General features: G+C 36.6%; 1 protein-coding gene across 1 annotated transcript; it reads right to left on the bottom strand.

The window, feature by feature from the left end:
- Positions 1-2,109: 2,109 nt before the first annotated feature.
- grb14 (growth factor receptor-bound protein 14) lies at positions 2,110-26,130 on the bottom strand (the record flags this gene model as incomplete). Its single annotated transcript, XM_079254414.1, has 14 exons — positions 2,110-3,146; positions 4,056-4,149; positions 4,469-4,556; positions 4,633-4,702; positions 5,103-5,219; positions 8,313-8,375; positions 8,725-8,820; positions 8,963-9,073; positions 10,218-10,355; positions 10,448-10,522; positions 10,633-10,754; positions 12,104-12,260; positions 24,746-24,875; positions 25,952-26,130. 14 exons carry the CDS (start codon positions 26,128-26,130, stop codon positions 3,000-3,002), a joined length of 1,587 nt encoding a protein of 528 aa, XP_079110540.1. The 3' UTR covers positions 2,110-2,999.
- Between the last annotated feature and the right edge of the window lie 1,277 nt (positions 26,131-27,407).

Genomic DNA, 27,407 nt, shown 5'->3' with positions numbered 1-27,407 from the left:
GTGTGGTGTAAACTGTTACAAACCGGAGTGATTGTCCATGAGGGCCAACACAGAGCGGAGACAGGCTTTCTTTAGTGGGAGAGATGGTGTATCCACAGGCCGTTTGGGCTGGATGGAGCTGGATGAATTCATTAAAGGAAGCGCAGTCTCTCCCAGCTGCCATCTCTCCCCCTGCAGCCAGACTCCGATCAATGGCAGGAATACATCCAAAACAACATTTAGCACAAAACCTCTCAAGCAGGGGTGCATTTAAGACTTCTCTGTGTGCGCACATCTCCTCTGGATGTGAATAACGTTTTGAAATATGCAGCTGAAGCATAGGGGAGGTATAGGGGGAGTGTATTTGTTTCACACAAGAGTGGATTGGCAAGATATTCTGCTCATTTTCTCTTGTGTAAATAAGTATAACTCTTTTGTTTTTGTTTTTGTTGTTGTTGTTGTTGTTTAATTTAATGGAGCCTTGACTGTCAGTGGTAAAGGACAGTCCTATTTAATTCATTATTATACTCACACCTAGAGCTGTTTTTCTTGTTGTCAATGTTAAAGCTGGCGCAATAAAATAATTTATGTTAAGCAGGTCTATTCATTTCCCTTCATTTCCCTTGCACTTATCAGTGCAATCTTGGGACATAAAATGTTATTTGTCGAGAATAAATAATGCTTAGAACTTGCAGAGTTGCTCAACTTTTCAACCACTTTTTAACTTTCAAGTAACTGAACAGTAAATTCAATTAGTGTTTTATTTAATTTAAACGACAAAATATGCATGATGATTTCCAACTTAAACACTGACAGATTAAAAGAGAAATACTTCAGGTATCATCTGGTGATTATAAAAGCAACATATGTCAGCACATAGCTGTATATGTGCTCACACACTTCCCACATCATTTGGTAAATTACACTTGACAATGTTTGGTGTTCTGCTCACAAGCCTTCTTGGTGAGACTAAATTTAACTCCATGCTTATGTAGCAGCAATGAAAATCTTACCTAACAGAGCGATGCCAAGCTGTGTGCAGATGTGGCTCAGTTGGAAGTTTTATCTTATTTTGTATCATTAATAATCATTAATAATCAAGTCTTATTGTGTATCATTGCATTCATGAGATAACCGTGCTTTAACAAGTGGATAAAGTAATGTAATTTTAATTACTGGTTTTATTTACTGTTTATTCATTTTGATTTAGATTTTTTTTTTATTGTTTCAATTTCTTATTCCTTTTGTGACCTACTGTCTTTTGTGTCATTTAACTGTTTTATGTTGTTATTTTGGCTGTTTGTGTACGGCACTTTGTTCAACTCTGGTTATTTTAAAAGGCTTTATACATAAAGTTGAGTTGAGTCGTCCTGTTCTTTCTTTTCACAGTAAAGGCTGACTGTATTTCTGTGTGATTATTTACTTTTTCCAGCATAAGTAACACCTTAATGGAAGCTTCGAAACATCATTGAAAGCAGTTGTAATGGGGGTTACAGTGTGTTTACCTTGCAGTTTTTTTCTGACAAATTTTTCAGCAAATAATCATGAATCATACATCAGACAAGGTCGTGTATATGTGTAAAGAATATTCATTATTGTTATTCACTATGTAATGCACTTGTCCAGCTTGAGGAAGAAGAAAAACAGGAGCCATGCCATTTACAAACAGATGCATTATTCACTTAGAAAACACACACTCACACGCTCACAAAATAAAAAATAAAAAAAAAACCTCAATAATGGTTTTTATTAAGGTTTTTAAGTTGTGCCATGGTTTTGTGGCACAACAGTGCCACAAAATCATATCCACACTGTGGATAAAACATCAGTGGCAGTAACCAATCAAATGTAACCATGTTACAGCCTACACCGTAACATGGTTACAGTTGCAGTTACATGTTGCAGACTAAACTCCCAAATCTCAGGAAAATACAAAAATTTAATTTTATTATACAAATAATTCCAATATATTTAAAGTGATTTACAAGTTGTTGTTTTTTTTTTCTCACTAATGTACATGTACAGTTTTTGAAAAATACTCCATTGCTCCTGTTGTAGAGCAAACTCGAATGTAATTGCATGGATACAAACGTTTCATTTAATCACATTCACTTTAAACAAATGCACAGTGCTGGCTGGTGAGACTGTGTGTCACTTCTGCAGCTTTCTTTCCCTCTTTTCTTCTTTTCTCAGTTTGGCTACCGGTCATGCAATGACACTCCCTGAGAGGTCATTTGTCTCTCAAATGGAGAGAAAACATTTTCAATACAGATACCTGATCTTTTAAAAAAAAAAAAAAAAAAAAAAAAAGAACATGACTCAAAATAAACAGTAAAATAGCTTACTTGAATGGAAGTCAAACAGAATGGAGGTGTCATGTGTTGCTGTTTCCAGCATGATGCAATTACAACTAAACCAGGGGAGTCCAGCTTCGGTCCTCAAGGGCCGTAATCCTGCAGGTTTGAGTTGGCTCCCTGATCCAACAGACCTGATTAAATGTCTCTCCTCAACTGTTTGTCGTCAAGTTCTGACCGATCATCCTGACCCATCAATCTGATTCAGGTGTGCTGCAGCAGGAAACATCCAAGAGCTGCAAGACAGCAGCCCTTAAGAACACCCCTGGATACCCCTGTACTAAACAGACATGTTCTTGTTGGATTAAACCATCTTTAGCTTTGACAGATCTAAGTGATATTCATTTGTAATGATTTAGACTTATGAAATTCCACCTGAGATACGTACTGATACAACGATTCTTTGGCTGTCAGCTAAACTGTTTTAAGAACATATCCAGCTTCACAAATGCATGATAAAAATTCAGGTTTTCACTTTGCAAACAGACTTACTGCAATCATGTACAGACCCAGCAGTAGTCAATTATCATAAAGTTTATTGCTCCACATAATGAAATCCACTGTCTGTCAGTTGTTCCTCTTCAAGACATGGGAACACAAGGATGTTGTCCACAAGAACCTGGAGTTAAGATGCACGTAATCCCTCTGGGTCTCTTGGGTTCCAGTTCACAGAGTAATCCGAGTACAGTGGTGCTTCAGCTTGCAGGGAAGAATCCCACGATTTAGTTGGTAAAACTCCACCAATTGGATCAAGTCAGTAAACCGTGTGTGGTCATCATCCAAGCTGTAGAACAACTCGCCTTCATCATCCACCTACAGACCATAGAAACATGCACATACATGTATGCAAACCCACACAAAACAAATATAATCAAACTTTTACTTGAATGTGTTTTTGTATTACTTCAGGATCATGTAGCAGTTTTTACAACATGACAATCTATTATTCCAGACTGCCATGTTTACTTCTGAAAACAGCAGGTTACAGTGAAATGTGGCTACTGCCACTTGTCTGTACCATCACTCGGTTAGAAAAGCATCATTACTCTAACTAAAAACATTCTTTTTACAGATGGTCCATCACCGTCATGTGTGCCTTCACATGTCGCTATTCTCACATTGCCTGCAGGTCACATTTTCTTTAATTATAATCCGTATCTGTCTGCTACAGTGCATTTGCATGTTGTCATGAAGAGACAGACTTGAAAAACATATTAAAACTGTTCAGTTTTGTGCAGAAGTTTTAGTTACTTTAGATTTTTGGCTCATTCAAGGAATTTCATCAGGGGATCTGATCTAATCCATCCCAGATTCACTGTACAGTACATTACAATGACTTCAAACATGCAGCCAGATTTATAAAGACCTGTGCTGAGCAGCAAGAACAAGGAGTCCCACTACCGTTGATGTATATGTCACTGAGTCTGCCTGGGATTAAATGAAAAGACAGCCTAAATCCACATTCAATCTCTGGCAAGTTTTCTGCAAAGTTTGGTAGGAGAAAAAAAAAACTACCTGCAGAGAACTTTTAAAATACTGTAACTTTAGATGAATTTAAAGACAAATAATTGTATCATTTAGGTTATTACTCTTAATATTAAGGTAATTGAATTAAAACAAAGTCTTCATGACTTTATTTCTAAAAGCATCTTCACTTAACTATTAGAGCCTAAAATATTTGGACACTACAGTACAGGATATTCAAAAGTTTAATGTACTTACTGGTAAGATCTGAAAGTGTTTGACTTTCTGTAAATGGCACAGGGACAGAACAAACGTCTTGGGATTGCTTTGGCTGTCCCTCAGAAGAAACACTCTAAAACAGAAGAAAAAGTCTTCATTCCTTCTTGCAGTTTAAATATGTGTAAAAACATTTTTTCACAAATATGTAGAGAGTGAAATAATATAATTTCTCTGTTTTATTTGTTTTTTTTGTTTTGTTTTGTTTTGTTTTTTGTTTTTTTTAATTATATCTAGTAAATATCAATTCATTTTAAGGTTTTATTTACCAAAAATGTGCAAAATAAACATCATACAGGTGCTACTAGGTTTGTCTTTCTTATGGAAGACACAGGACCTTCTATAAATGCTTGCAGCCAAGTGGTCCTTATAGTTCAGAAAAGAATAGAACCTACCCATCAATGAGACCCTGCTGAGCAATAAGTCGCTGAGCTTCCTCTCGAGACAGTTTACCGTGAAACCACGACTGGGCCGTGTGAATTGCTAAAGCACACAGACAGTGTGTTATGAATTCTCTTATAGTTGTGACTTATAGAAACCAAAGTAAAATCTCACAAACCTATGTTTTGTATGGAGCTCTGTGCAGATGTTGTACTCCCATGGCCACTCAAACGATGGCAGCTTTTCTTCTGTGGGAGAAATGAGTTATAACCATAGAGTTAATGGATGTAGTGTTAATACTTAGCTGGGTTTATGGTTTCTTTATTGATCTGAATTGTTGATGCTATGTAGACTGTGTAAAGCAGGTTTTTTTTTTTTTTTTTTTTTTTTTTAAATCTATTTAGGTATTTATTAAAAAATATTTTGTTATGCATTTCTCTTCCCCTGGTTATGCCTTGTAGCATGTTAACTTTCAAGATATTTTCCGAAGCAATTTAATGATTTCAAAGGATGGAACAGCAGAGTTGTTGTTACTAAAAGACATGACTTCTTTTAAGCCTTAATTTGATCCTGTTTTGCTTATTTATAGCATATAAATAAGTTTGTAACTGGTAAATAAAATGGTTTGTGAGAAAACCCTTGACTTACTCGCCATGACAGGCCTTCCTCTACAGCCACAGACAGTGCCTCAGACGGGTTCTCAATCACTCGAGTCTTTTGGCCAGAAAAATCCATGGCCACAAGTGAGTTTTCTGAGATGCTTCTCTGAAACGGGAAAATTATCACACACTGTTAACAGAGGCTGGTCTATATGTCAGAAAAAAGCAAAAAAACAAAAATTTTACTCTGAGATGTCCTTGTTTATAGGGGAAAAAAAAAAAGATTAACATATTTATCATCCTGTGAAATGGTTAAGATTCATCTATGTTTTTGTTCACTTTCCTTTGTAGACTGAAAGGGAAGGAGACTGACTTTTGCTGCACTATATTGCCATCTAGTGTCTGCATGATGTGACTCTGTCTTTGTCATTTCTAGACGATTCCAGACAGAAAACTCCATTGAAAAGGGATTAAACTGGCTTTGGAAAGAATGACACACAGGCACATTTTAGCCCGTTAAGCTGTCATAGTGTGAGTGGCGCTGAATAAGTGCACGCACGCTCAAGAAAATTCTTCTTATCAGGATTACCTCAAAGCTTTTAAATGACCACACTCATTGCTCTACCAGCTATCATTCCTACAACTGAAACAAGTGCTTGATTCATTGATATACTTGTTTAATGACAAATCTCATTATATGAAGTTTGTCCATTTCTAATGATTTGAATATTCACATTTTAGTTTAAATACATTGATCAACCTTGATTATGGCCTTTGTTTTTATTGAGATTAATGAGGCAAATTTCCTCTCATATTAGCTTACAGTATTTGGCAAATTATGCCACATTTACCAGAGTATCCAGGCCCTTCATCTGGCTGACTTATGGGCTCTTATATCTTTGCCCCTAAGCCTCCTGGCAAGGCTGTCGGTCACATATGACTCTCTCAGAGTAGAGGTGATGAGCTGTTAAATGTGAGAGCAGCTGATCACTGTGTATTTTTAGAAAGCAAGCAGTTCATGAACATGTCCATAACCCATAAATAGATTGCATTTGCTCCCTCAGTAGAGTCTGAGGCTATTCTGGGACATGAAATCTACATCACCATGCTGAAGGTGTCTCATTTGTCCTATGCAGTGATATCACTTCACCGCTATGTTCTGGCTTGTCTTATTTTAAACAAACAGAAATGGCCTTTTAAAGATACCATGATTCAATTTGTTTTGATGGAAGGCAGTACACATATTACCAGCTCATAAAGGTGTAATGATACATTGAACAAATAACACATTTAGCAAGCATGCACTTAAATTTCCATGTGAAACAAAGCTGCATATACATTTATTATAAAGTTTATTTATGTCCAGTTTGGTCCACTTCACTCTTGTTTTAATTTGATCTGCTCCCTTTTTTAGCTAAATGTTCAATCATGTTTAATAATTAAGTCTTATAACTAATTATCAGTTCATCACTCTTTAGTTTGGTGTATTTTTTTCCTGCTTTTGATTCATCTTTTTCTTTTTTTTTTTTTTTTCTTTTTTTTTTTGCCTAATAGCTGGATTCATCTGAATTCATTAAAAAAAAAAAAAAGTTGATGAATGAAAGAACTGGGGAGAAAGGAAGGGCAAAAAAAGAAAGAAATTTATTCATTTTAAAAAGGCTTCATCATATGCTGTGTTGTTTAAAAATAGAAATAGGCTCTTGCCATTAAAAGTAAGGCCAATGTAAAGCTCCCTTAAAGAGTTATACCACTTATGACTGCAATGGACTTCAATCAGAACTGTCTCTGATTTTAGTACATTGTCATTAAAAAAATTCCGATGTCCCTAGTTAAGGTTTTCTTAAATCAAACTTTCCCCCCCTGTCCTTGTGGTGTCTTTCCCTTGATCATCGCCCCCTTCATTCTGTGTGTTGGGGGTCAATTTTAAAATTCTCCTCAGATCAAACAGATATTTTGCCTCCAAAATACTCATGTATTTCTATGTAATATGTAAATGAAAACAGAATTCTATGATTTATAAATCTTATAAACCAGTATTTTATTTACAACAGAACACAGAAAACATCCAAATGAAGACATATGACAAATGCATTAGCTTCATCTGAATATGATGACAACAAAACGTCTCAAAAAGGTGGGGATAAGTGGATTAAAAGCGGGAAAAGTCTGTGATACTAAAAAGGAACGAATGAAGAAACTAAGACTTTTTGTTTTACAACAAAACTACAAATTGTAAAACTGTTTCAAAAAATGTTTCTCAATGTTAAATTGCTAAGACTGACTATTCTATCCTCTACTACATCATATCATCAAAAGAGTCAAAGAATGAGGAGGTATCTTTGTGCACAAGTGACACAGTTTGAAAAAAAAATGGTATTGAATATCCCTTCTCTTCAGGCCCTTACATGGCACTGCATTTAAAACAGACTGAATTCTGTCGTGGAAATTCCTGCATGGGCTTAGGAACACTTCCAGAAATTAATGTCCATAAACAGAGTTCACTGTGCCGTCCATGAAAATACTATCATACAATGAAAAAGCCATATTTGAGTACGATCCAGAAACATGCCTGCCCTCTATCGGCCAAAGCTCTATTAAAATGGACTAAGGCAGAGTGGAAAACTGTTTTATTTCTAATAAATTGTTATTCCATCTTCATGACTAAAGAGGACTATTTGTCTTGTTATCAGAGCTCTTTTCAAAAGTCAGTTTTTCTGATTGAATGAGGCGAATTAGTATGTATGTAAGATGCAGCTTGCACATTTGGAGAGATAACATCACTTCTGAGCGATATGTAAACAGTTGATAGCAAAATATGCTCCCGTTTATGAGATGAGTCTTTCAGAGAAGATGTTGCATATTTTGGTTACAGTTATAAACCACCTTCTGCAGTTCACAGTGTGGCTTCATACTAGTTAATGTGCTTGACTGGCCTGTCACATTTCGTTCTGTCACAGCTTCTTTCAACATGTTGCACAGAGCCGAAGATCAAGGGTTTAAGAAAAGATAAAAATATGTTATTATAATGGGTTCATTACTTCAAAGTGTTTAACTCATAGTTGGCTTATGGACATTATTTGAATCAATGTTAAATTCATTCTTGCCAAATTCACTGACACAGTGGTGATAAAGCAAATAAGAGCTTGGTTAATGTTCCATACTGAATCTTGATTTTGTGTGTGTGTGTGTATGTGTGTTTGTAGTTTCAAATTTCCATAAATAGTGGCATAGTTACATAACAGCAACAGCTTCTGCTTACCATTGGTGAGGCTTTCTGCTTCTGATGTGGCTGAATGAAATTTTTGTAAAGCTGCATTCCAAACTGAAACATAAAATGAGGTCAACATAAATCTTTTTTATTCACTACTTGTTAAACGTAACATCCTTTCAAAGTAGCAGTGTTACGAACCAAAAAGGGGCAGACAAAAAAATAGACATTTGTGGTGCACAGTATTTTTATTTATGGGCTAGCATCAGTGACTAATGCTTTGACTGTTTCATCTGATATCCAGACAATGAACACATGCTGCCTCCATCAAGAGTGGGAGGGCTAATCCAGCATCACTCAATAGTTTCCCTTGACCTCCTCACAAAAGCTAAATCTGATTCTAGCACTGACTCAGCATTCCTCCTCTCAGATATCACCCAGAGTTATTCATCAGCAAGCCAACCTTTAACAAGCGCATGGCTGTGATCCAGCAGGTCTTGGTCTGCTCATCATCCGCACACAGCAGCTTCAAGTCTCGAGCTGAACTGCTCTTTGTAGACTGGGACAGGAAGTTACAAGCAGACAAAACAGTTCCAATGTTGTAAGTCATCATCTAAGTTCTGCTTCTTCTGCACAGTTTAAACAACCATCTTTTATAGTAACAATTCCTGTGAGCACTACTTAAAGAAAACCAAAAGTACCTTGACACAGAAGGCAAACTCTGTGGGCGCTCCATGTAGTTTTTTGGCCGATAACACACTATAGACATCACTGTAACTAAATTCAGCAAAGAACTGGAGATGCCTTGGGTCCTGTGGAACAAAGAGAGGTGATAATATAACACAAGATTGAGCTAAATCTATAAAACAAATAAATTCAATGATTTAAAAACTGGTGTGCAATGCGGGAGCTGCCATTGTGACACAAACATGTCAGATCACAAGATGTATATGTTGGTAAGTGAGGTCCTCATTTTAATTTATGGTATCTTGACTAAGTAAGAAAGGCAGAACTGATGGCATAAGGCAGAAAAAATTAATTTTCTTTTATAAAACTGATGATAACCATTCTTATATATATATATATATATATATATATATATATATATATATATATATATATATATATATATATATATATATATATATATATATATATATATAGTACATTCCATATCAATTTGTATTTAATTAAAATTGATGATGGTGCAACAAATATCAAAGGCAGCAAATTTAAATGAAGCTGTTCATTTTTATTCTAAAATAGCTTTTTTTTTTTTTTTTTTTAGTCATTCTAGCTCTAGTTAGCTAAGAAATCCAATAAAAGATTTACAGATAAATTCACACATCAATAACCATATTGTGCCAAAGATAACTCCAAGAAAATAAAAAGCTCAAAGACTCCCATTGTTCTTCTCTCATGTGACACACTGTGTCTACTTCCTTATTTAAAGTAATGCCTCAGCTATTAGTGACTGTGCTGCTGACTGACTACCAATGTGTTTGACCAAGACACCAGATGAATAGTAAATATGTTGGACTAAAAGCAGGCGCCATTCCAGAGCCTACCTTTGCTCCACTGCACAACAAAAGCTCTACTGTTTCTGGAAATGAAAGCAGTTGAAATGTGGTTGTGCTGGCATGGCCGGTGCCCAGGTATAAGCTTCACTTGACAGCAGCGTTGAGAGTACTGTTTCTGCCTGGCTGCTGTGCCAGCTGACCTGAGGAAAATCAAGCCCAACCCATTCCATTGCCCTTTCACAACATGCCTGTGATGTATGCACATGATGAATCTGAAAGGACTGGAAGAACTTTCATGTTTTATGTTTTTTTTTTGTTTTTTTTGTTTTTTATTCAACATATTAATCATGTAATCTAAGAGATCCACATTCCAGTAAATTACTAGAGGCAAAAATAAATACAATATTCTGTAGAAAATCTTCTGTGTTTTTCTAACCTTGGAAGTCCCCTTGCTGGAGAAATAAAGCCCCGATCTGCGCAAGACAAAATAAAACTTCTTCCAAGACTTCCTGCTTTGCTCTTTGGCATGGAGGTACCCATGGATCTCTGGACAAGTGCTGGATTTTAGAAAGGTCTGTTTGGAGAAAATAAATTTTGGACTGGCTCAGGAAACTATTGCTTCTCAAATACACACAGAACTTAGGGTCAACAGACATAACTATATACCTCTATAAGTTCAGATTGATCCACCATGCCGTTGGTTTCACTGCATATAGAGACCATGTGATCTGGGAAAAAGTCCTATGAAAATGAAGATAACATCTGTTCTCACACCACACTTTAACTTTCGTAAACAGCACAATTTAGGACTACAAGTGGATATGTTTAAAAAGGGTTAATCATCATCTCACCAGGGGTTTCCTGAAGAATTCATATTTAGCATAATTCTTCCTGAAATATAGCCGGTTGTCTGTGTCCATGCCCCCACCTGATAGCACCTCCATGACAGACTCATGATCCTCAATGGTTCTCTCTACAAAGAGCATGGACAAAGAAGGTAAATAAAAGGTTAAGCTCTGTTGCAGTGCTCTAAAACTAATCACAAAGAATCAGAGGTGTATAAAGTAGAAGTAATAATGAAGTAGAAGTCCTGCCATTGTTTTGGATCTACCGATGCATTTAGAACAAGTGTTTTTCCTAACAGACTCATCAACCTTGCTGTGGAGCTGAGCTCATATAATTCACCTGCTTTAGTGACTGGTTGAAAAGAGCTGCCAGACAGGACTTCCACTTTCTACTTCTACTTTATACACCTCTGCTAAGAATCGTGTTTATTGCAAAAATTGAAGTCAAAGATTTAGATGTCCTTGCAATGAGTGACCTCAACAAAATATTTCCTGGCAAAAGTTGGATTGCTTAACTTCAAGGCAAAGAGTTTAATCATTAACCTTTCATTACAGTGCATGGATGGAGATATGGTGTCAACTTCCCATGTCTCCCTACTTCAACTGGCCAAAATAACTAATAAAGATATGGGAGGTGATGATGGAAGCTGTAAATCAGAGGTCTTTTAATACAATGGATCCCTTGTCGAGAGTAATCTCTAAGACTCTCAGTGAAAACATTTTTTTATATGTTTTCAACCATTAACATTTATAAATTAAAAGTACAGACAAAACCGAATAAAAATATTGTGCATGGAGTCACTGTGAATTAAAAGAGGAAAGAAATCCAATACTTCACCAGTTATTTATTTAGACAAATGGATTTTTTTTTTAAAAACACACACACACACACAATACTATATATTGCAATATATTCAAATCTATTCTACTCAATTTCATTTAATAAGTGGTCCCATATATTCACTTTGCCTCTTCCTCTCCTGCATGCAGCCTGTCAGGGTGTGTGCAACATGCTGTCTGCGTGTGACCATATGACTGCCACTTTCATTCATAGTGGACAAAATATCTTTCACTTTAAAAGCTCCAATCTAGTAGCACATTATCTTCGAAGCATTAAAACAACAATTTCATATCTGAAGTTTCTACATATTCCATAGGTGCATTTGTGACAGAGGAAAAACTGGCCATCTATGAGGGAAAAACTCAGTTTATTTCGAAAACACCATCTTTGCAAAGGCCATGTTGAAGTGTGGTAAATCTGACAGAAAGAAAAAACGTAACAGTAACACCCACACTACAGTTTTTATCAAACAGCATGTACAAGGAACCATTTAACTCTGAGCCTTTGCAACGTTATACTGGAGTCTACTAATAAGACCCCTTCAGGTACTAAAGCTGACCTTAGGCTTTGGTTACTTTCTCATTTCACAGACTACAGAATGTACAACAAGCTACGGAGAAAAAAAAAACTTCTTACCTATTCCCAGATGTGTGAGGTGCTCAAAAAGAGTCCAGCTATGATCATCATTGCAATGATTCTTCAATATAAACAGCTGGCATATATCCCGGGCAGTGACATCAGTTGGAACCTCTACAGCTTTGCTGGTATTATCGTCATTATAAACTTTAATGACCTAAAACAGAAACAACTAATGAACAACAATGCAGCATGGCAGGACACCCTTATAACTGAACAGTCTGACACATATAACAGCCAAGAAGCAATTCTTTGTTGCAATAGTAAAATAACATTTGAAACTTTTGGTTGTTAAGAATTAAAAATATGAATATATGTATATTTATTATACAGTATATTCATATATATATATATATATATATATATATATATATATATATATATATATATATATATATATATATATATATATATATATATATATATTCACAGATGTCGTCCACTAATGTGGCTGTACCAAACTTTCAAACACCTTTCAGCTGATAAAATTACCCCCAGACATGTCTGAGTACATTGCATTGCAAAGAAGAGCCATTGTGAGGTACATTACATAATGCCCCCAACATCCCCATCCCCCAGAGAGTACAGTAATTATCACCCAGAGAGACCTCTGAATCTAAAGCTGAAAGGAGGTGTATGAGAAAACTGTTTCTTTGCACCATTTTATCCTCACCACACATATCACATATTCCACATCATTAGGACTTTCTATCAAATCGCCTGCTTCCTTTCCCTGCTGCTAAGAGTCCAGATGCCACAGATCATAATGCTCATTCACAATTTAGTGAAGGGAGAGTGTTGCATGACTCCAGCCCCCCTCTATTCAGATTCCTACACTTATACCAAGCAGATATCTTACATAATACCTTGCAAGAGCTTAAAGGTGCTGGCCACATGTAATTTTAGCTGAGTTAACTCAGTCTAAAGTTGGCACAAATGGGTATAAAGGAAAGGGGGGAGCAGCTCAGACCAATTTGCTGCTGCTGTTATGGCTAGACTAGAAAAGCTTGATTTTATCTGGAGACAGGTTAGAACTCTTCAACAGGGCTAAGGTTTGAGCCCCCAAGGAGCTTTCAGAAAATAGATACCTCCAAAGATGACATCACCTTTTAGTGCAAAGCATTTAGTGTTAAATCAATCTGCATGTAGCCTCACAAAAGCCGCAGATATCTAGCAAATGCGAGCGCTTGCATTTAACAGGCACCTTCCAGTGTGTAACTTAGTCAGCATCGCACCTCAAAATTGATCAAATAAAGAATGATAACAGCAAATGAAAGCATGCATAAACCAGGTAAAATATTGTAATCTCCCATGAAAGATCGGTATTTGCTGTACTAATGATGATGACTTCATCGTGGGCTTAAGCTGAGCTTCTTAAGCAGATGTGGCTTCCTCAGAATTGATCTAATTAAATAATTTGGGCATCGTATTTCACCTGCTGCAGAGTCAGATTATAAGCGGGAAAGCAACCCTTTGTGAAACATTAACATGACTGTTGCATATAATCATTGCTTTGCTTGACAAATCCAACTAACTATTTACTTTTGATGTTATAATGATACATATTGTCATATAATAGAGGGACTGCAGCATAAGAACAGCGCGGTTTAATTTATGTGACTGTGTATGGAAAGATTGGCAATTCTGAAGAGGCTCTATGTTCAGAGGAACTGGCAAAAAGACATTGAGAAAAATCCAAATTTGTCATGAACATGTACATTCAAAGACCTGTGGCGTTCATTATTAATATAAAACATTCTCAGAAATCCACCATCCAAAGATCATTCTCTGTTGTAGCATATCAGGGCAACACAAGCTAAATTAGGCTCCACAGAGTTTAGTGCCACAAAAATAATTTGAACATTAAGCATAGTATTTTCGTTTTTATTTGTTGACCTTTCCAGTGAATGGTCAAAAGGATAACATGGTCTCACCCGTCCATCATAGATTGAAACTACTATTTAAATAATAATTAGAACACTGGTCATATTAGTTTGAGTTAAAAGATGAGTTTACAACCAAAAACATAATGATAAATTTGCTATGTGAATTTTTTAGAAAAATGGAGGCTAAAACAAGGTGAACCAATTATTATTACATTCATTCATTCATTCATTTTCCGAACCGCTTATTCCAATTCAGGGTCGCGGGGAAGCTGGAGCCTATCCCAGCTGGCTTTGGGTGACAGGCAGGGTACACCCTGGACAGCTCGCCAGTCCATCGCAGATTATTATTACATTGAGTTATAAAATAAAAAAGTATACATTACTTTTTTGTTGTTGTTTTTAGGTGTGTATATATAATTAAATATATATAAAAGTTTGAAATATAAACTGTTCTGGAAATCTACCTAAATTATACAAATCATGTTTAAATAACATTAAATATGATTTATATTATAACCCTAATTATGTTGAATGTATATTTGCTGTTTACCTACTTACTCATATCAAACTGTTATTAACCAGTAAAGATTCTGTAAAAGTTTCTGTGGAAACAGCATCTAAACCAAGCCACATAAAATTTTATACTAACCAAAGTGCTTATCTGAAGAGCTGTACCACAGAGGTGAGGGGTGAAACAGGGGGCTGAGCAACAGAACATTACGTGCTGTAAAGCTAGTCTTGACATGGCAGAGTAAATCCAAATACTTTCTATTCAGCACTAAATATAGTCTCATTGAACATAAACTCTTCTATTGGACCTTCTTATCTCAAGGACAGGACAGTGTGTGCCATTTTACCAATTAGCTTCTTAAGGTTAAACCTTGAAGTGCACCTCCACAGCTGTGACTGTCACCGGGTAGTGACGAGAAGCTGGTTTTCAGCCTTGAATAAGAAAACCAGAGATGTTTTCCTATTTCTCCACTGTCGTGCTACTAGAAAGCATACAGTTTCAGATTTAATTCAGGCTTCCTATCTAATGGTTCTACCAGCTGCCGCACCATCCATAAACACTTGCCATTACTTGTAGTTCTAACTGGAAAGTAATCGCAAGAATTATCACCAGTACTGGATCACAATGATCTCCATCGCTAACGACCATTCCTGCCAGCAGCCGTCACCCTTCGGAGCAAAGCATTACCATCTTCTCACTTTTATTGCTTTTAATGGGGAAAAAACAAACACTACAAATTTGCTAGTTCCTTCTTGCATCAATAAATTATTTTTTCATTCATTTCATTTAATTAATTCAAATCGGAATAGTTATAACGCCATACCAGGAGAGGACTTACAACAACAAACAAATGTTGTCAGTCAACAACAATAAGACAACTGGGAAATTAAGTACTGCTTTACAAATTATTGTCTGATGTGGAGAGTTTTGTAGTAATCACAATAAGCTAGCACTTTTTGACATTTGTTGGTTGAGAATATATGAAATTATTTAAACTTTGCAGTTACATTTTCCATAGTAAAGTAATTGCACGATGGGGTGTCTGCGGGAAGTAAAAATGTATTTACCCTTTAAATTGATTAACTGTTTTGAATAGAAAAGTCAGAAATTAAATGACTTTTTCATATTTCATATTTGTGTACACTAGACATCACACAATGCACCACAAGAAAATGGAGCACAAGAACAAACCTTTTACATTTGTCACTTTCATGCAATAGTAAGAGGATGACGTGTTTTTTTAAATAACTACCTCATAGTCTTCCAAATACTATTGTTGCTAGCATGTAGATAATCAATTACAGTTACTCTATGTGTCTAATAAGCTAAGATTTTCAAGTAAACCGAGTAAATTTAAAGGTTCTCTCAAACAAATACAAAAATATCCCTGGAAAAGTACTCTAAAAGCAACAAGAACATATTCATTATTCATGCACATGCGTTTGGACCTCATCTGGCGACATTTACAGCACAGTCTAAAATTAGAACATTGGCAGAAGCCAGCAATTTACCAATGAAATATTACAGAATAAATTTCATGTTAGATTCCTACCCGCTTCTGCAGACAAAGAGGTGTGATGGCAGGTAAGGTGACTCTTCTCGCATGGAAATTCATGCTGTTGCTTCATACACACAACTAACAGTCAGATGAACATCCATGCATAATAACTGAAGGAAAGAAAAATGTACAGACTAAAGCTATAATGATATCAATAACTAATTATTACAATATAATTCCATTAAGACTAAATGTCTGTGTAATAACCCCACTGTATTCTATAGAAATCCTTTCCAGTGTGCTCCCTCAGAGTGCAAGTGTGAGAAACTCAGTCATGTTTCCTCCCCACAACACAAACTCCTCCTTTGTCCTTGAAAATGTAAAACCTTTTTTCCTTTTCTATCCCTTCAGAAAGGGAGCTCCTACAAACACAATGGAGAAAAAGGTTTTTCTCATGGTGAACAGAGTTGAAATATACAGTACAAGGTCGGAGAAAGCTCCGATACTGGTTATAAAAGTCACAAAGCAATCATGTAAAACAAAAAGAAAAGAAATATTTCAACAAAGGAGGTAAAGGTTTTTAATGTATCATTTTGTTTTTGGGGATTTTGAATCTAGACACTACAGAGTTATTTTTAGTTACACACACACACACACACACACACACACACACACACACACACACACACACACACACACGCACAAACATTTCAGAAAACACAAAAAACAAAAGGCCTTTTTAAATCCAGCACAGTTTATGAAACTTTATTTAAACATTTTCTCTGAAACCACACAAAATTACACAACATTTCAGTTTTACTGACTTATTCTTTTTATACAACTTTTATGCACCAGAGTTGCATTTATTCATTCATTAACTGACTGGTGGTAATGATTGTAGCATTCATAGTGGCTGCAGAAAGTCTTGTCCATTCAACATGACAATCCATACGCAACCCCACCGCAAAATCCACACAAACCTGCACATGTAAACCTATACGTTTAAACTGCTGTTAAATTTGTATCTAAAAAGCTATTATTTCTTGATTATACCCACAATTGTTTCGCCAAGAATGAGTGTTTAATTCACGTACGAACCATGTAAGTCAGTTACTTTTTAACCTGCGAGAGCTGCTGTTTGTGTTCATGCAATGAAATGTTGGGTTCTTTTTTTTTGTGCAGCTCTATACTGTAAATGTGTGCCTAACAGAATCTGTTAGTATATTAATCTGCATGCCAGTAACTTTTTGTTAAAACTGTCCTGTGAGAAGACTGTATATTAATATAGAAAGAATTACAAAAACAACAAGAGTGAGAACGAGAGAGAGAGAGATGGAGCTAGGAGGAGGAGAGTATTAATGGTCCTAAACTGGTTCCACTACCATAGACAGAACTTGCAACCCATATCGGATATCTGTTTTGTTGTGAGACAAGAAATAAAAACCCTGATATACAGCAATGCATCATAAAATCCACACACGTTTTCAGGTCTCAGTCTTCATCACTGCAGCATAAAAGAAGAGGCATTGCTTGTCAGACCACATGGGAAACTCATTACAGTGAAACTTGTAAGAATGAAAAGTTTGTAGCAATAAAACACAAACTTGTCAAACCTGCTAAGTTAATTGTGATATACTTGGTTTTATTTAGAATAGGCTTCTGGTTTTTCCAGTCAGTTCCAGACTTTATTGCATTCAGGTAAATAATTTCTATATTCACTTTATCTTTTTCAGGGTCATGGGAGGGGCTGGGACCTATCCCAGCTGCTGATTGGTGAGATGCAGAATACAGATTGTTGGTCCATAACAAGGGCTAAATAGGTCCAGTAATTATATTTCAATAAATTGTTATGCACTTAAATATTTTTTTTTCAAAACCAGTCCAATTAATTATTTGTTTGCCATTTAAGAAATAGTAATGTAGCTAAAGCTAAATTATTCAACATATCACGTCAAATCATCACATTGATTCAGTTCAATACTGAATATGCACAAGATGCCAGATATGAGTGCAGAAAATTCCCTGGATGAAAAGGCCAGCATCTTCATGGTGATCACTCTCATGGCCGTCAGCCAAATCTTAACACAGTGTGAAGGGTTCCGATGAGTCCTGGCAAAGAAAACTAATGGCCAAAAGATATTAAAGAATTTGGTACCACAACGTTTGCAAAAGATCATTGGTGTTGTAGTTTCTGTGGACTGTACATTTTTCCCACAGATACAATCACATTGCTGGGGAGTTAAGAGGCTGCCCTTTGGGCTGTTCCTGTGACATTTTTTCTGGACCCACTGCTCTCATTTCAGTAATTTTATCTGTCATATCTTTCTCAGATGTAGTTGGCGTTATCCAGAATATATATTTAGAAATTACTTTGATTTTTCAAAACAGAAATCTTCAGATGACATTGGAATGTTTTTCCCCTCTTTTCACTTCTTTCATTTGTTTCAAGTCATTATTACAGTGCTTCTAACTATGGAACTACATGTGAAGATTGCAGCCATGTGAACTTACAGTGTGCAGAAATGTTTGTGAAATACAAATTAAATGCTAGATGCACTGCAGAATGTGCAGCCACAAAAAGATGGAGATTATCTCAACATTTAAAACCACAAAGACACGCTCATTTTACCACACTCTGGCACAGGTAAATTTCTGGTTAATCTTAAAATAATCTGTTAGTTGATTTCTTTACATGCAGTATTGCCTAAGACATGGACTATAGCTATAGTAATTGGAGGCATGGCCCACAGAGATAAGGAAGCTATATTGCAAAACTTCTCAAATCTTTAAAAGATACTGTCAACAGTCAGCTTTTTTATTAACTCTTTTATAAACATGCATGAATCCATAGTTCATCTCCTTCAGTTTGTACTTGTGAATATATTTACTTTCACAGAATTTAATTTAGAGAACAATCGTGCTCTCATTAGACTCATGAGAACAGACAAGGAAAGAAGAGCCTCCCACAACAGGCTTCATCTTTATCTGGAAACACAGCACAATAACTTGTGAGAGCGCAGACATGTAGACGCTGCTAGTTATCACAAAACTAAAATGAATTGGAATAAATGGAGCCAGAATGATAACAGAGTCTCCACAAGTCCCATAACAAAGCTAGCTCTAGACACATTGTCCTTGACCATAGATGATTCAATCAAGACCCCCCTGCAGGCTCTGACAGTGTAAGACAGCAGCCAGAGGTCCACTGGCTTGCACAGATGGGTAGCAAATTAAAGGAAAAACTTGAACTTTTGACCCCAACAGTGAGGCCGTCTGGTCTGGTTTTCAGTTCCCTTTAAAGGAAACGTCAGTTTAGATCTATAAGATGTTGTGAGTTTTTCCCAAATATTTTTTTAAAATTTAGGTCAGGATGATCTAATTTGATCATTACAGTACCTCCTTCTGGATAAAACCAATCAATAGATTATTTGAAGTGCATTAATATTGTCTAATCTTCAACTATGACTTTGGCAGTCATCAGATGTTAACCTAGCTGACAGCATTCTCCACTATCAACATCCCTACTGTTACTGAAACATTAAACATCTGCTTCCAGCAGACTTTCAGCAGCAAGGCACTGTGAAAGCCCACATCTTTATGACACTAGATTTTCCTTTAATTTGTCTCATATTACACATGTAATTGTTATATACCTCTTCTTTTAACTATTTTGTAGATAATTTTAATTTAATACTGTTCTGTTTGTTATAAAAGCACAAATGTACATGGATGCTGCAACAACTACATTTCTAATTTAGTATTAATAAAGTCCTTTTATCTATCTATCTATCTATCTATCTATCTATCTATCTATCTATCTATCTATCTATCTATCTATCTATCTATCTATCTATCTATCTATCTATCTATCTATCTATCTATCTATCTATCCAATTACGCTACATTCTGAACCTAGTGGATATCTGGAACTGGGAATTAAGTTGTCACCTGTTTTAGAGATCCAGCAATACTAATCAGTCCAATAATGGGCTGAGTTGTTGTTTCTGCTTTGGAAAAGAAACACCATTTGGCGTGTCCCTCCGAAGGGGTTGCCACAGTGGAATTGGTACAAGTTTCACACCAGATGCTCTTCCTGATGCAACCCTTTGCATTTATCTGGGTTTGGGAACAGCCCTCAGAGAACAATCATGTCCCACTTGGGGTTGCAGCAGTGTAGGAGGTTAAGACTTGAACTGCAGAGTATCAGGTCAGAGAATTCAGGTCCAAAATTTTTAGATGGCTTATGTTTGAAAAGGTCATATCAGTGTTATGTAATGTGGTTATGGCTCAACCACACCATAGTTTGATGTTTTATGATGTCCTAAAACATCTTTATTCAGTTACTTTTTTGTTCCATTGGCCAGTCAAGCAAACTAATGTCAGATGTCCCATCAAGGATACCAGTAAGTCAGCTAATGTATCTGTAAAATCCTGGATACATTCAGAGACCTGTAGTGGTTAAATTTCTTATGCTTTAACTGCTTCTGATCTTTCCTAAGTCAGTTGGGAAAAATATCCAATATGAAAGAGGCAAAAGAAGCATAAAATCATTGATTTATGATGCTACAAAGCTGGGTGTCACAACACTTGTACTTGCCAAAGTCACAAAATATCAAGCTCAAAGCAAATTTTTAGTCTTACTAGTCTCTGGAGAAAACCCTGAGAAAAGCCTGCTTACAATGAGCACTGACTTTAGTACTTATAATGCATCAGCTGGATGCAACGTGCATCACGTGCATATAAAAAACCCTAAGCACTTAGCCTGTAAAGAGACAACTTCCAGGACCAACAGGGCTTTCGGCATTACTGTCACTGATGCTTTGGTAACCATTGCTGCAGAAATGAAAAAAGAGGCAATCTGAAATAACTGTGTGAGTTTGGATTTAATTTCCCATAGACCAGTTGAGCAAGAAAGCATTTTTGTGGAACTTTGCTCCTCATGTGGTTTCATGTAAAAGGAGAAATGTCCTTCAGTGGGGCTTCAGTGACTGACTGGACATGAATGCTTTCTCAATGTGTTATGAATATGTACTCAGAGCTATCCACCTTTGGCTAGAATAAACCAGGAAACATGTTTTTACCGGGCCTGATCAGAGGCTTTGTAGTTATTCACCACTTCCAGTGATAAGAGACATCTTATCAGTTCCTAGTGCAACAAAGATATGTGTTTTTTTTCAGTGAGAGAAACAATTATAATCCACCAGAAAGGTAGAAAAACTGCAGTTTGATTCATTTGACAACCATTTAGAAGTTAGTGTAACAACAAAGTGCATTGTTTACCTAAATCATTGTGCAGTTTTTATTTTCATGGCATTTTAGTTTAATTTTTTATTCATAAATGTACTGTATTTATTCTGTATAGTGTCATATGAGAACTGTTAAAATTGATCATTTTCTTTTCCACCACATGATTACAGTGACTTGCTGCATTACACAGCAGAATGTGTGGAATTTGCTTCATCCCACTAATTTGGTCCTGTTAAGATGTTTCCATATTAAAATAAATGCACCTGGAAATACATTTTTAAAAGTATCATGGTTTTTTTCTGGGTTTTTTTTTCCTTCTTTCTTTTTCATATGACCATTGCATGACCCAACAAATTAAAGATGTTTTTGGAAAAGTTAAAGTTTGAACCATTTCACCACTTTGCACTGTGGTGTCATTTCAACACACAATAAAACACATAATTCAATCAAATTACTTAAAATCTTTTTTTAACACCATGTACAGCAAAGTACTGAAGAAACCTAATTATTTTCAGACCATTTTGGTGAATAAAAACATACTTTTTTAGAGAGATAAAGCAGACTGTATGAGACTGCTGTCTGTAAAGAGTTAACATTTCAAACCAAGCCCTGAAAAAATGACTTATCATGATCAAATGCACATACAAGCGCATTTAGAAATTTACTTTCTTGGCATCTGCAACCAACAGCAAATCTTGTTCATTTAATGCAATACTCATTGCTTGGTGGTTGTTTTATTAGAGTACTGTGGTATGACACTACAAACGTGATGCAATCAAGAAAAAGAGATGATAGATTCTTAAAATGCAAAATAACTTTAAGAATCTTTTGAGATAACATGTTGTTGCCTATTCATTTTGTAAACTAAGTTTCTCCAGCAGAAGATCACTGTTATCAGATAATGACGACTGATGAAAAGATTACATGCAGTCAAAATAGCTGGCTTGGAAGCTTGGTGAGCAACTTTCCATTATAGAAACAAGGGAATGGGATGCGGTAGAGGCCAAGAGGGGATGGTGGGTGAGGGGCTGAGTGCTGCACATTTGGAACAATGATGTCATTGGTTTCTTGAGTGCCTCTGAACGAGGTCATAACCCTGTGCCACAAGGATTGTGACATGAAAACAGCTGTTAAGCCTGAGATATTCCCTTTGTCTAGAACACTGAGGAATGGACTGAGAGGTTGTCAAGCCCATGAGGCTCCGGCCTCATCAGCAAGATCACTCTAAGATTTGCTTACAGGGAAACCACATTGTTTCAGACTGAGGTCAGCTGGGTATCCTTTTTCCTCTTCACCGAAGAACTTGAAGACTATACCCATACTTATCAGAGGATATGCCAAATCCATGCAAATCCTTAATCTGTCTTTGCATTAGGACAGAGGGTACAGGGAATCGTTAATCACCCTAATTTTCTGATGTATGTGCTTGAGTCAAGAGTGAATACAGTACAAGGGCTTGTTCCAGACTTTGTGCATCAAGTGGAGACACTTGACAGACAGATAATCAAGCAATAATAGCACAAAGCCCGCAAAGGAACAAATACCAATTTGACCAATTTTATTTTTATTACTGAGAGCACTAAAAGCTTAAAAAGTGTAACCTTCCTGATTTCTTTTTTTCCCCTCCAACAACACATAAGCACAGAGAAATCCGACATTGCTCTTAGTTGCCGGTAATTGCAGGGCTCTGTAATTTTAAGCTTTCCAATGAGTCATTGGTTTGTGTTGTCCCCTGCTGCTACAAACACACACTCAAATACACAACACACGCACACACCACAAAGATACTTAAAAAACATCAAATCAGCTCAAGCTTAGAGTATGGGAACACACATCCAGGAAATGTCACAGGGTTGGCAAGCCAAACTAATTTGACATCCCTGGAAAATGTATGGACAAAATCCGCTCACAAAACCCCTGCACATCTCAAGCAGACTCATAATTGTTAGCTTTCCAAAATAATGACTGTGCTCCAACAGTCAGCTGTGGATCGCCTGTGATATATGATTTGAGGATGTTGTTTGCAGGCTTGTCATCTGCCAAAACGGTGAGGTCATCTCTAATCAACAATTCTTGCAACACTTTACCATTTCACTCCCCGATGCAAAATGCAGGGGGATAAGTGCAGTTGAGCATCCGTCACTCTGCATTTCTGTGCCTTTAAATAAGTTGCAAATGTGAGCCGTTAGCATGTCTAGATACTGTAGCTGTCATACCCTGTCTCTTCACAAGGTAACAACGTTTATACCCTTTTAGCACTCTTATTGGTGTATTTTTTTTAGCCAAGCTATGATTTTTTTCAAAACTCTGACCAAGCAGGTTTTGCTTTTTTGCATCTGTGCGTAAGTCTAACAAAACATCACCATTCTTGAAGGCTCCTGATGTTCAGTCATATTGCAGTCTTAGCTCCCTGTGTCAAATAGCCCTAGCTGTGTGTCACAGCTCTGGTGCCAAAGAAATCTTCACTTTAGAGTTTTAGAAACATTTTCAGCTTTGACAAAGCAGCACCATTCAACAAGCTAAGAGTTACTGTAATAGGCCACATATACTGCTGTCTAAAATAGTCATTTGTGTCAAGGAGGAAAATGTTAACATAGTATATACAGTAAGCTGATAGATTAAATTAATTTGTTTGTGAAAAAAAAGTTTTAGACAGTTGATTTTTAGCTAGTCAACTAAAAACTATACAGGAAGTTCACCATTTTAACTTTTTAGAGCTCTTCTCTCAAGTCCAAATTGTTTCAAGGCTGCAAACATCACATGACAGCTGTTTAAGCAGGTACCGGATCAGCTGGTTGACTATCACCTAGTTTTTGTTTAGTCATAATTTTTTGTTCACGGTTAAAGTTAAAAAGAAAGTCTGGGTGGTGATTTTCAAAACTGTGATGCAAAATTCAATGACCAGTAGGGGTTAACAAACAGCAGATTGCAAAAGTGAATAAATAATTCATGCAATGAAAAAGTCAGACGCTTAGAATGAAGGCTTGTTAAGCAGCATCTGGTAGACCAACTTCCCATTTTCAGTGCAGGATAATCACACACCCTGTGCTAAAACAAACAAAAGAGCTGTGGGCATGATGCCAGGTATTTCCTGGGTAAACCATGAAGTTAACATAGTTTCAGATATAACATCTACAAGTGTTATAACTCCTCACTTGTAATTTCCATTTTCATCTTGTTTAGTAACCACTGTGTGCAAGTTCTAACCTGACATTTCACAGGCATTAACATGCAGATTATCTCAGCAGGCTGACATAGCATTTTTATCTCCTTGCTGCATCTAATTTCCATACTCACACAACTGGTTCAACCATCAACATGTTCTGACATTAAAGACAAATCATAAGTCAAACAGTGTGTGTCTATTCTTTCATACACTTTAAGAATCTCCTGAAGCGACTTTCTGGCCTTTGTTCAACTTAGTCAGTGAATTTGCTCCCTGGAGAAATAGGTTTATTTTGTCAAATCTGCACCATATGCAATACAAACAGGACACTCACCTGAGTTGTGCTACTTTTGGCCCATGGTAATAAACATTCAGAGACGAAGGGAGACAAGGTCGATGGGAGAAGTTCAGGAAAGGGGTTTGGAACAGAGGAAGACAAGGACTTCTCTCCCTCTTTAATGCTCCTACATGACAACAGCACAGAAACAAGAGAGAGCCCCTGAATAACTGTATTAAAAGGAAGCTCGGCAATCTTATAATATTCTGAAAATTAGATGCTTTGGTTTAAAAAAACTACCAAACATGTTTAGCAGGATGTGCAATCTTCAAAAATGGATACAATCGTCATACAACGCCTCAGCAAAGTTACCAGTCAAGCAGAAAATGTATGTCACTTTGGACAACAAAATCAGTCCATACTTTGACATTTTGAGGATTCTGCTGCAGCCTTTGTGCTCCAAAGGAGTGGAACAGGTGGTAAACTGACATGCACACAGTGCTGTCTTTGCATGGATCCATCCTGCTCTGATGTAACTGATGACACACCCACTCGCCAACAGACTTGAGATTAAACAACAGATAATGCGTATGGGAGCAGCCCTGATTTCACTACTACAGAGCTGTATATGAGGAGTTATTAGACAGAGAACAGACAGAGGAATTTGTTCTTTTGCAATAAAACAAAACCAAGTGAACAAATTCCTTTGTGTCATAAACTGAAATACAATAAATACCACATGCCTGAAGTCAGTACCACAGCTTAAGAAAACATACTGCTTATAATAAAATGTTTGCCAGGATAAATGTTTACTCTCCATTTAAGACGTGAAATGTATTAAATATGGAGTTTTGTAACTGAAAGGTTAAACCATCTTGTATTGATTCTGTTTGATGAAAACAAGATAAACTTTTCCCACTTGCAGATTAGAGACACTTTTCTGTGGAAATTTCTTCACTTTTCATTACTAATCCATTCACATCAACAAGTGCTTGATTTTCAGGTGTTTAAATGCTCCCAACAGAATCAAGTATTGCTCTTTAATCCCAACTGAATCCAGGCTGTTGCCAAACACCACAGCTGTCTAATAGTCACTTTTAACTGCTGCCTGCAAAAGCAAACACTGCTATTCAACTGCAGGGCGGTCCATACTGTAGAATGTAGAGTACAAAACATTTATTTCTGTCTGGTACTTGTATCATGTTTGTAGCTCAAGAGTATGTGTCTGCTGTACTAGTATACATAAAGGGAAAAAAGCCTTACCTGTTCCCCTTGCACAGCTTAGTTCTGGTCTTCTGAGCATTTGGTGTTAGTAAAGGATCCTGCAACGGGATGAGGGAAGGGCTGGTAAAGTCACTCTCATTCCCTCTTTCACTCTTAAATAGCTCTGCTTTCTGTCCAAGGCTTCCAGAAGAATGTATTTTCTCCAGTGTCTTATTCATATCAATCACATGGGTTGGTTAAATCCAAGGCATCATCTGAAGCAGACAGGAGAGAGGAGCTGTTGGACTAGAGTGTCTGCAGAGCAGAGTTGGAGCAGGCTGGTTGGCGGGGCTCCTCTGCTTACAGCGCAGCAGAGTGCACACATGCATATGTACACACACACACACACACACACTCTTGCGGGTCTCTCTGGCTCATCTGTTGCCCACAGGGCTGGCCCAGCAAAATGATCCCTCTTACCCAAACACAATCCACCACAATAAAGATATTTTTAACACAATGACTCCCAAATCAGTCATCCTTGCTCTGCAATGTTTGATATAAAAAAAAAAAAAAACATTAGATATTAGTTCCTTTTGTTGAGCTAATTTTGGTTTTTGATACATTTGCAGTTCCTATGTGAAAGTCAGACAATGTGCACACAACAATAAGTTACAAAGGTCAGAAATGACTCTTAAAGTACAATGATTTCAATTGTTCTTTTCTCGTGGACTTCACACCGGGATTGCACTTTAAACTTAGTAGGCTGTACAAGCCCTGTGGTTGTAAAGAATAGCCAGCTCAGTAGTGTTGCTGGCTGTGTCATTCAGTGACAGGCTCCATGTGGGGGATGGTGAGGAAGATAACATCGTTCTGAAAGGTAATATGTAACAGACCAGAAACAGGGAAGACAGAAAGCAATGGACTCTTAAGAGTTAAAGAAAAAAATTAAATGAATGGCTGACAAGGTGAAGGTTATTTCATTATGGTATGCCAGTAAATGCGATAAGCTGCAGCAATGGCTAAACAGCCTCAACAGCTAAAGAAAACACTTGTTTATAAATGGAAATCTGAATTCTCTCTTTGGTACAGTCAAGTTTTTTTTTTTAAACTATTAATGACCTCAATCACCAGATCCCACAGCCTGACAAAAGGACCACTATGAGACCACTGAGACTTTTCTCTTGGGTAAAATATTTTGTTAACATATCTGCTGTGCTTTGATCACTTTCTAGCCTTGGGTTACCTCTGCTGTATAAATGTATTTATTTTTCTAAGTCGTTTTGAGGTTGTGTCTACAGTTCCTGAGTACACTCCAGAGTCCCTGAATATATCAATATACAATTTCAGCTACTGTAGGAAAACCCATTGGCCACTATAAAAAAAAAAAAAGAAATACAGTAAGAGTCCTTGTGGTTAAAAGCAAATCAAAGTAAAATCCACAAAATAAAATACTGTCAAAGCGGTTACTTAGCATCATATCAGTACAAGTAATGATGCTAAACCTGTTTCACTA

Source organism: Telmatherina bonti (assembly GCF_933228915.1).
Source record: "Telmatherina bonti genome assembly, chromosome: 15".
Lineage (NCBI taxonomy): Eukaryota > Metazoa > Chordata > Actinopteri > Atheriniformes > Telmatherinidae > Telmatherina > Telmatherina bonti.
This window is presented reverse-complemented; position numbering and strand designations above follow the sequence as displayed.